This window comes from Rosa rugosa, chromosome 4 (genome assembly GCF_958449725.1).
Source record: "Rosa rugosa chromosome 4, drRosRugo1.1, whole genome shotgun sequence".
NCBI lineage: Eukaryota > Viridiplantae > Streptophyta > Magnoliopsida > Rosales > Rosaceae > Rosa > Rosa rugosa.
Window position 1 is genome coordinate 55449866 of NC_084823.1, and position 11725 is coordinate 55461590.

Here is an 11725-nt window from a genome sequence, read left to right on the forward strand (position 1 = left end):
CTTTGAGCCACTAAAAGAGTTCATCCATGACTAAATGAGAGTAATGAATAATTAATGAATATTGGAAAGAAAAAAAGCAAAGGTTAGCTAGGTTGTCACTCTGGCGAGGAACATGGGCTCTCAGACTCAGACTTTGGCTTACTACTCTACCACAGTCCACGGCATCTATATATTTCTATAGCACTTTAATACCTGTTGTCTCTCATAGCTTTTTGGCTAACTGGAAGTGGATACTTCCTTCGAGCTTAAAAGGTGGGATTTCGATTTATTATGTCGACCATGGACTTTCTCTGTGAAAACTAGGGCTAGTAATTTCTGCTTTGAGCAGCCTGTGGCCTGTGCCACAGTGCTGTGTCTGTGAGTCGGAGAAAAATGTACTCTGTAACAGCTAGTTAGGGCAAGCATTGTTCATCATCTTTAGGGCATCAGTTATGATAATGAGGACTACTGATCAATGTATCTAGTATCGGAATCATTTACAATAATTCATAAGGTTTTAGTCTCTCCCATGTCCATTTTAAATTATTCTAATTTATTTAAATAATGTTTTAATCATTATTTGTTCACTCAACAATTATTTCATGTAAAGTCATGTATATATAATGAGTAATTATAAGAGAGTTTAGAAACACATCCTCATTCATTTTTTTTTTTTTTTTTTTGGGGAAACCTCAGCAGAACGAGGGAAATTTATTGAAAGAAAAAGAAAAACGAGTACATCAAGACGGGCAAGGGGAAGACAACAACCTTACCCCTCGAAAGATGGAAGAGACATGCCTCTTCAAGAACAACTAAAGAACTACAAACTAGTTAAAACGAAAATTAGGAAAACCTAAACGGTCTCGTGCACAAAAAGAAATTGCAAATTGTGGAATCGAATCCCACCAAATCATATCAGACAAAGAATTACCAAAATTAGATAAAGCATCAGCAACTTGATTACCCTCTCTATAAATGTGTGAAGAATGAAAGTGCATCTGAGAAACCCAATGAAGACAATTACCCCACTCCACTCGAAGCTGTCAAGGCACCATATGAGGAGAGTGAAGGAATGTGAGAACAATAGATATATGAATCAACTTCTAACCAAACATGCTTCCAATCACGAACCCAAGCCAACTCAATAGCTTTGATTAATTACCGTCATTACTTCAGCTGCAACTGAGCTTGGGATATCTAAATTGGAGGAGAAAGCACCAAGAACCTCACCCTTATAGTCTCGAAAAACCCCACCATAACCCGCACTTGGTGAGTTCATTTTTCATGCCCCATCCGTATTAATTTTAACCCAACCAATTTACCTCTATGATACGGGGTGCACGACGAGGTTTACAAGGAACCCCAAATCTCTTAACTACACAAAGATCCTGGATAGAGTTGAACATGCAACCAATGGCTATGCAGCCAGAAGTATTTACATAACCTAAGATCATCCTACAAGCATGCATAGCATTGGGCACAATACCTTCAAACTTGCACCTATTTCTCGTTCGCCAGATGAACCACAAAGATGAGCAAAAACAATCTATCCATAACTCTTTTAGTTGAGGGCTGCGACCAACTCTATGGCCTTTAAACAAAAGCTCCAATAATGTGCCAGGGAGACCACCCAATTCAAATCTTTCCATCATGCAAGTCCATATTGATGCAGCAAAAGGACAATTAAGAAATATGTGCTCTAATGACTCAACATGCTTCCTACAAAGCAAGCAAATTGAACCAAGAGAGACTCCACATTTTTGCAAAAAATCATCACAAAGGACCTGGCCTCGCAATACTTTCCAGACCAAAAGAGACATACGTGGAGCAACATACTTGCACCAAATTAATTTACACCACTCAATTGAAGCAAGTTTAGGCCTTAAGAAATTAAATGCTTCTTTAGCACTAAGCGTACCTGATGAAGAAGGCATCCAAACTAAAGTATCTACTGCATGAGCATCCCTTGATATAGGGATTTGTTGCTGCAAAAAATCACATAAGCCTGGGAGGTGTAGTTGAAGCAAATGTGGAAAATTTCAAGCTCCATCTTCAATATACTCACCAACAGTACCATTAAGATGATTAACGTTTCCCACGTGCAATCCAATTAAATCAACTAAATTATCTCTCCAAAAATAAATCTTTAAACCATCCCCAATTAACCACCTGCTATTCTCAATTATTCTTGGCCAAAAACCCCTCACCCCAAGCCAAATAGAAGAGATAGCATAGGAGCTCCGCAACCTCCCATCACGCCAAAAACGAGCATGAAGAAGAGTACAACGGTCAGAGGTAGAAGTAAAAATATCCCATGCTTTTTTGAGAAGCAAAGAGTGATTTAGAACCACCAATTGCTTAAGACCCAAACCACCTTCGATCTTCCACGAGATAACAACAATTCTTCCAAGCAATTAAGGGAACTCCACGTGAATCAATGGAACCTGACCATAAGAAATTTCAGCACCAAACTTCCAGCCTTCTAAGTAAAGTAATTGGCCATTCATAAACTTGAAAGCTGTAAGTCAGCATACTATAAATCACAGACTTGATTAATTCATTTAATTGTAAACGCCCGGCCATTGAAAGAAGAGAACCCATCCAACTAGAAAACCGAAGGCAAATCTTGTCAACGATTACTTGAAAATGAGATGTGTGAGGTTTACCACGAAATATAGGCACACCCAAATATGTAAAAGGAGCCGATCCTAACGGAATGCCCAGAGTCGAAACAATAGAGTGCTGTCTTCGGTGAATGTGCTTGCTAGCTAATAAAAATACTTGATTTAACACGATTAATGACTTGCCCTGAATTAAGCCCATACTCCTAAAAAAGATTCATCATTTCCTTCAAATTACGCTTATCACCCAGGCAAAAAACAATCACATCGTCTGCAAATAAGACATGAGATGGAGCGCGGATACCATGAGGGGAAGATATAGAGTGCAACTGCCTTGTATTGACAAGAGTAGTGATACCCCTACTTAACACCTCTTCAGCCAAACAAAAAAGTAAGGGAGACAGTGTATCACCTTGGCGCACACCCCTACCACAAGAAAAATAACCGACTAATCTGCCATTCACTAATAATGAGAGCTTTGCAGAATGGAGGAGAGTACGAATCCAATTGATGAACACCGGGTCGAAACCAAAAGCTTGAAGAACACGGAGGAGAAAATCCCAAGAAATAGTGTCGAAAGCTTTCGTGATGTCTGCCTTAATAGCCATATTCCCTCCATAACATTTATTATCAAGGAGATTGAAACACTCAGAAGTAGCTAAAATACAATCTGAAATCTACCGCCCAGGTACAAACTAGGGGTGGCCAAACGAAACCGAAAACCGAAAAAAACTGCACTGAAAACCGAACCGTAGCCGAAAAAAACCGAACTGAAACAAAAAAAACCGAGCCGAACCGATTATGTTCGGTTCGGTTTTGGCTAGGTGAAAACCGAACCGAACCGAACCGAACCGAAATTTTATGACCACGGTTTACCAATCCGATCGGGTTCGAAACTATTGTGAAATTTGCTAAATTTTTAACCACACGCATAATTTATTGTAATCATCGCATCCAACGGTCAGTTTTTTTTATTTTCTTTGAATTTATACAGGTTTCTCTTTGGAGTGTATGATATATAAATATAGGTTTATAAGAGTAACTAAGTTTGACCTAGTTGATCGAATTCGAAACGAGAACCGAATTGGCCAGATTTTTTACAACCACCATAAAACATTACAATCTCTCCATTGAGTGGTTGGTTTCTCCAAATTTATTTTTCTCTTCATGGTTGCTTTAGAATGAACCTCAATAATTTAAATACAATATATAAGTCATACTACTTTAGGAGACAAATTGGTATACGCCAATGTATTGGTAATTAAAATTGAAATTTTTATTTTATGTCAACGCACATCCATCAATGAAATATTTACAAACATGATGTAAAAAAATAAGCACGTTTCGCGGTCGTCACTTCATTGGTCAACCAAGAAAACATACAAGCGACTACGGTTGACCAATCTGATCGGGTTCGAAACTATTGTGAAATTTGCTAAATTTTTAACCACACGCATAATTTATTGTAATAATCGCATCCAACGGTCGGTTTTTTTATTTTCTTTGAATTTATAGAGGTTTCTCTTTAGAGTGTATGATATATAAATATAGGTTTATAAGAGTAACTAAGTTTGACCTAGTTGATCGAATTCGAAACGAGAACCAAATTGGCTGGATTTTTTACAACCGCTATAAAACATTACAATCTCTCCATCGAGTGGTTGGTTTCTCCAAATTCATTTTTCTCTTCATGGTTGCTTTAGAATGAACCTCAATAATTTAAATACAATATATAAGTCATACTACTTTAGGAGACAAATTGGTATAGGCCAATGTATTGGTAATTAAAATTGAAATTTTTATCTTATGTCAACGCACATCCATCAATGAAATATTTACAAACATGATGTAAAAAAATAAGCACGTTTCGCGGTCGTCACTTTATTGGTCAACCAAGAAAACATACAAGTGACTACGGTTGACCAATCCGATCGGGTTCGAAACTATTGTGAAATTTGCTAAATTTTTAACCACACGAATAATTTATTGTAATAATCGCATCCAACGGTCGGTTTTTTTATTTTCTTTGAATTTATAGAGGTTTCTCTTTGGAGTGTATGATATATAAATATAGGTTTATAAGAGTAACTAAGTTTGACCTAGTTGATCGAATTCAAAACAAGAACCAAAGCCAACCATTTCATATAATGAAGCTTTGAAATTTGATTATGAACTACGAAGCAAGATTATTGTCTTGCCAAAAAACAAAAAAAAATTGTTTTATTGAAAAAAAAAAAAAACTGTTTTATTGAAAGAAAAAAAAACCGAAAAAAAAACCGAACCGAATAAAAAAAAATACACAAACCAAACCGAACCGAACCGACAATTCGGTTCAATTTTCGGTTTCGGCCTAAAACCGAACCGATCGGAACCGAACCCACCCCTAGTACAAACCCATGTTGCTGAGGTGAGATAATTCTAGAAGCAATGGAGGCATTATTCATTGTCAAATAATTTCGAGTTTGAAGATCCAACTTCTATAATTGAGCTTGATCTAAGATATATATTTTATTTTATTTGCCCCATATATACAGAACAGAAGAAATTACATCTCTGATCCCTAGCTAGCTCTTTCCATTTGCTTCACAATTTCTTAGAAAAATTGAATCATTTTCATTTTCCCATTTCTTACGATTTAGGTTTACTTGGAGAAGGAATTGGTCAATGATTTCCTACAGAAAAATATAGCTTAAAGTCAAAACATTCACATGCATGTCATGTAATTAATTAAGACCCCTATTTGCATATTCCCAAGGCAACTCCTGATGGCTTTGGATTTTCTTTTGTCGTCTCATAGTCTTACTAAAACCAAATTAATTATCAGAATGAGATATTGAAAATGAAAGATGAAACCGATTAATGTAATCTTGAATCTTCCACTAGTAGTGAAGTCAACCTAGCTAGTACTCGACGTTGAGAAGAAATTAATGCAAATTAGTACATCCACTTAGTACATGCACTAATATCAAACGAGTATTATCATTAATTAAGAGAAAATTACACTAAGGCTTTGTTTGGTTGAGAAAAATAAGTATCGAAAAAAGAAAGTTGTTCATTTCTTGCGTTTGAGATGCAAAAGAAAATGAAGTACTTTACTGAAGTAAAGGAAAATGGGGGGGAAATGGTTCATACGGTACTCCAAATGAATCACTTTCCCCCATTTTTTCCTTGCATTTATTACTCACTGTTGCATTAATAACAAAAAAAACCTTTCCATATAACTTTCCTTATGTTACTAAACATCGAAATGGAAAGTCTCCGGAAATTTCGTTTCCCTTTCTATGGAAAAGACAAAGGAATTACTTTTCTTTCCGCTAACCAAACGAGGCCTAAATTAGGAATCACACGACTATTCTATCCCATTTGTCTGGGTCCTTTGATTGCTAGCTTGCTTTTTACAGTAGTCCAGTTTGAGGTGAAAATATCTCAAATTCGACATATATGATTGGTTTTGATCTCTATCTATATATAAATTAGGAATACGACGATACATTCGTCTCTTTAAATTAAGATTCAAATATTGATGAATTATTTATCAACGTGTGAAAGAGGTATATTGAGTTTCGATCACTTGAAGCTACATATAATTAAAGATATCTCGCCAAATATATCAAATTCATATTCCTCTCTTTTTTCAAGGAAAAAAAGAAAAACCTCTTTTTTCAAGGAAAAAAAGAATAACCTCTTTTTTCAAGGAAAAAAGAAAAAACCCTAACCACCATCACAAGGAGGATTTCTCTCCTCTTCTCCTATTTTCTTTTTGTTTTGTTAAAGTTTCTTCTTGTTTTAGTTCCTTGTGGTGAATAATAAGCCTCTAAGGGTGATGTGATTTAAGTAATGCTCATATCGAAATACGCCATCACCTATTTTTAACCTTTTCTTCAATTAAATTTCTCCCATACAACTCATTTTCTAAGATTTCTCCCTCCTAGATTTAGTTCTCTCCTCAAGTTGAAAACAAATAATTATTTGTCCAAATATTTTTGCCCATGCATCTTCATCATATCCATATTCTAATAGGTTTAGAAGGATACTAAACAAATCGCTAATGTGCTCAATTGGATCATTAGAGACGGAGTCACACTCATATCTCGCCAATCTTATGCTGTCGCTTTGTTAGAAGTAGTGGTCCCTACTAGGACTAGTGATCGTCATCACACACAGAGTACTAAGACTCTAAGAGACGCGAGAAAACAAAAAAACAAAAAAAGGTTGAGGTGTTACAAAAATCAACACAGGATCTAGTAATTACTACTGTATAAAGTCAATAAAGCAGTAAGCTATAGTGCTCTAGTCTCTATAGTTATACTTCGATCTGTAGTATGTGGAAGACTATATTTAAGCCAAATCAATGCGATTATTAATACTGAACCTACCAATCAAGAAGCCAACTTCAACTTCTCCTACCGACAGTATTTTGTAGTAACGGACGATTCTTATGTAAAGCAAACGTACCACGCTAGTAGGGCTGTTCAATCAGTGAACATAAAATGAGGTGTTTTGAGTATTTCATTTTAATAAATAAGAACAGTTTTGAAACACATTTAAAATTTTCTAGATTTTAATTGGGCTGCCCACCGCCACATAGTATGTTTGCTCTATATAAGAATTTCTCCGTAGTAACTCATAATATAATAGACTAATTAAAAGTGTAACCCTACTAATTAATCCCTACCATAAATTCCTTATCCACCGTCACCGTCTTCGAGGGATGAAATCACATGTCTCCATTATTCTATCTTTATTCTATCCCTTTAACATAATTTGTCCACAGAGATTAAAAAAATATTTTTTAATCTTTTGTTTCATTTTTTAATCTCTGTGGATTAATCATGTTGAGGGGACAAAATTGAAACACAGAAATCTGGGACAGGTGATTTCATCCCCGTCTTCGAAAGCTTATTTAACTTTTGTCTTGTATAATTATAACTACGCCATTAATTATTTCCAATTCGATCAGGGGGCGAACATAAAAAGAAAAAGAAAAAAGAAACAAAGCTACTTTTCATTATTTTCCAGACAAAGCATATTTAAATATGGATATATTCTTTTAATTTACATTTTTTGTTCCTTCACTCCGGAGCTGTTATCTTTCTGCATCTCACGCAAGAGGAAAAAAAAGAGAGAGGGAAAAAAAAATAACAAAAACATTGTTACAAGGCTACAAAAGCCTAACTTCATAAAATTAAAACAAAGTAAAGAAACCATAATTAATCGAGATGGGGATCGATGAGCGGCTTTAATCTGATTGATTAATTTTAAAACAGCATGTCTTGATCATGAGCTTGATGTGCAGTAGCGTCATCAAAGAGCCACTTCTCCAGCAATGTGAGAGGCACTTGATCTACTGCTGCTGCTGCTCCCGCGGCCGCCTCTAAATCAGGCTTGCTTTCGTCTTGGAACATCATGAGACCAGTATTATTATTAGTAGTAGTAGTACTAGTTTGACGATGATTATTTTCTGCTGATAAATGAGTCGACGCATTATCGGATAATGTGGATGAGTTGAAGCTACTAAACAAGGAATCAAAACCATGGTGTTCATGATGGTCCGGTGTAGATGTTGTCCCACTGTGTGCCCCGTCGGTAGTACTAGAACTGGAACCATTGTTGAGCATATTCTGATGATGAATCTGGGTTTGATGATCATCCGAGGAGTTTGTTCGAACTTTTGGTGAACTTTTCATCCAGTTTTCGAGCAATCGAGCAATGTTTTCGGTGTTGGACGCGTATGTGGATGCTTGGTGAGGTCTAGTAGTAGTACTAGTAGTGCCATTAATATTGGAGAGTGAGGGCTTTAAGTCTGGCACATGGTGATGATCATGACTTGGTTTGTCAAGGGAGAGAGCCTCACAAAGGGCTTGTTTGGCCATGTGAATGTCTGTTTGGAGCCTTCTCTCCCACTGACCCTTTGAAATTGGCTGCTGTGAATTACCTGAAATACCGTCTTCAGCAGTACCTGTCTGGAGCTTTCTGAGTTTCTTCTTCAGGTGGGTGTTCCAGTAATTCTTTATATCATTGTCTGTTCTCTGAGGAAGGTAGGAAGCTATGGCAGCCCATCTGCGTCCATATTCAATTTATTTTTTCATCAATATCAAATTAAGTTTCAATTAACCAGAAGATTAATTTACTTCCATTTTTTGTTTCAAAAATCCCATCGCTGTGGAATATAATAATCAAAAGAACAATATAGAGAATCTGACTACTGGGATTTGGGAGTATCTAACCCCCATATCCAAAAACATAGGTTAATTAATACTAATAATCTAATCAAGTCAAAACACATGAAATTCACAGCTAAAAAATATATGGAAATCAAGGCACATCCAAGTTTTGAAAAGACACGGTGTTTGAGTTTTAAGTTATAGAGGATTTGAACTTTTCAGAGAAATGAAAATATTACCTATTGCCTAGAAGAGCTTGGAGGTGGATGATCATCTTCTCCTCATGGTCGGTGAAGTTACCGCGTTTGATGCCCGGCCGGAGATAATTAGTCCATCTAAGCCGGCAGCTCTTACTGCATCTCATCAAACCTGATCATCAAAACCGTCACTATTAATTACTAGAAATATTTAATTAGTTAACAATACTGCTGTTAATATACTTGCTCAAGATATTAGACCAAAAAAGAAAAAAACTAGCTCAAGAAAAAGTAGCCACAGGCATGATCTGGAACAAAGTTCAAGATAGAGTAAAGGATGAGCTAGAAAGGAAATAATAATTAATTTAACAAGACTGTCCATGGCCAGAAGGTATAGATGACTTTAATGTTTAAACCAACTCTCATTAAAACCTTACCAAAACCAAGACAAAGTGAAAAAAGTACCCCCAACCCCAGAAGAAGATGATGATATAAACTAACACACTTGTCCAAATAAATAAAAAGTAATTGACATAACGAACTGACTTGAAATTAAAGTAGGCAGCTAGGTAGATCAAAAATCAAGTACAGCACCTGTGTTGGTAGGAACTGATCTCCAATTCCCAGGGCCGTGTTCTTGAATGTACGACACCAAGATGATGTCTTCCTCCGGCGTCCATGGCCCTTTTTTCACTCCAACTTTGTCACAGCAAGGTGGTCTTCCCATTTAACCTAATCTCTCTGATCTAGTCAAGGCTAAGTATATATATATATATATATATATATATATATATATATATATATATATATATATATATATAAGTTCGAAACTCAAATCAAACTCGAGCTGAGCTATGTAGCTATGAGGATGAGGATGAGAATGAAGAGGTGCGATCTCTCTCTCTCTCTCTCTCTCTCTCTCTCTATAACGATCTCCAGAATCTATCTGGTGAAGGATGATCTTATGTATTGGAAGGAAGAAGCAAACGTCCAAGGCAGTGGTTTGGCCTTGTCTTGTGGGTATTTATAGAGAAGAGAAGACTGCCCTGACAATGAAGGAGGTAAAAGGGTTTTGTGCAGAAGTGTACTAAATAGCTTCAAAAAGAGTCAAAACGGGACAGCAAAACAGCATTTACTCGCATTTTCCTGCAGCTATTGCAAAAAGTCAGCTATGCTTAGACTCATCGCTAACTTCATCTCTCTCTCTCTCTCTCTGCCAATTGAAAAACCGCGTGGCATTCATTGGGGCTATTGTGGTGGCAGCAGCAACGAATACAAACCCTAAATTACTCTCTCTCTCTCTCTCTTTTTTTTTTTTTTTTTTTTTTTTTTTTTGAGAATCTAATTTACTGTCTCTCTTAAATGGGGATGTATAAATGTACGTATAATTGTGAATCCCCTCCCCCCAAACAACGGTGTATTTATTAATTACTACTCTGTATTACACTTTGGGTAGTTGTTTTCAAATTTAAACCCTAATCCTCATGATGAGTGCATAATTTTGACATTCGGTTCTTTTTTTTCCTTTTTTTTTTTTTATGACAGTTTGACATTCGGTTGTTTTCATGCTCTCTGGCCACGTTTGTTTCGTAGAAAGTAAGTATCAGGAAAGGAAACTTGTTTCTTTCTTGCATTTGGAATACAAAAGAAAATGAAATACTTTTCTGAATGAGGAAAAATAAGGGGGAAAGTGGTTCATTCCAAACACCGAAAACGGATTCTATACACTGGCGGTGCAACAACACTGACATAAAATAATATTATTTTAATATTAAAGTTCAATCTCAGCCATTCATACCAACTAGCCATCTATTCATGCTAACTTTTTTATTGACGGTCAACACATAAATGTTAAGTTGGACTAATCTAAAAAAAAAGTTGTTGAGTGAGGTAAAAACGCAAGCTATTAAAGTGAGGTAAATAATGTTTATGTAATCGATGTTTATTAATTAATGTAATTAATATTTATGTATTCCCTTTAATGTTTGTCGTTCAAAAAAAAAAAACTGGATACTCCACTTAATCTAAGATGAATCGGTGGAGAGATTTACGACCTAGATTACATTACTTTAAAATTCTTTTACATTTAGTAATTGGGTGCGGCTATTGCCACCCTATCATTTTCTTAGTTCACCCTACAAATATTTGAATTATTGAAAGACTATATTACCCAAGTGCAAAATGACTAATAAGTACACTGATTTTCTAAAATCCAAATATGTAAGAAAAAATAAATATTCAAGTAATTAATTAAATACAAAGACTACTTAATTTCTCATTGGATAACATTAATCTTTATCTTCTCAACCCAAATTTGAATTTATTACTATTCTTTTTCTTTTTGTTGCCTCCTCGTTGTTAATTCGTTATTCAATTCACAAAACCATTACCTTTAATTTCATCAAAATCTTTGCAATATTTTTTGTGAACACCGAAAGTAAAAATTTAAAACACGAAGAAGAAAAAATCAATCTCTTCTTCATTTATCATAGTTGTAAATTTACTAATCTTTTTACATATATTGAAATAGAGAATATTGAAATTCTTGATAAAAAAAAACATTGAAATTGAAAGAAAAAATTAAAAAAAAAATGGGAGTAAATCAGATTATGATTTTATTAGGAAACTTTAATAAATTTTAATTTTTTTATGAGTATATATTAAATGAGAGATTTTCGTTAAAAATATTTATCTTCTAATTGGATATGTCATATAAGGATATTCTTGGAAAGAGAAATGGGTTAAATAAGTAAATTAAATAATT

The 11725-nt window shown here is 35.2% G+C and overlaps 1 protein-coding gene across 1 annotated transcript; it reads right to left on the reverse strand.

Annotated features, from left to right (window-relative positions):
* Positions 1 to 7589: 7589 nt before the first annotated feature.
* On the reverse strand, positions 7590 to 9976 carry LOC133707124 (myb-related protein 306-like). The gene is made up of 3 exons (XM_062132662.1): positions 9556 to 9976; positions 9004 to 9133; positions 7590 to 8660 (listed from the first exon to the last, which is right to left on the reverse strand). The coding sequence occupies exons 1-3, from the start codon at positions 9686 to 9688 to the stop codon at positions 7859 to 7861; spliced, it is 1065 nt and encodes a 354-aa protein (XP_061988646.1). The 5' UTR covers positions 9689 to 9976; the 3' UTR covers positions 7590 to 7858.
* Positions 9977 to 11725: the final 1749 nt, after the last annotated feature.

Coding starts and splice junctions, on each gene's coding strand:
- LOC133707124 (XM_062132662.1), bottom strand. CDS start 9,688: ATGGGAAGACCACCTTGCTGTGACAAAGTTGGAGTGAAAAAAGGGCCA. Junction 9,134..9,555: donor ATCAGTTCCTACCAACACAG/GTGCTGTACTTG, acceptor TTTGATGATCAG/GTTTGATGAGATGCAGTAAG. Junction 8,661..9,003: donor CAAGCTCTTCTAGGCAATAG/GTAATATTTTCA, acceptor ATATGGACGCAG/ATGGGCTGCCATAGCTTCCT.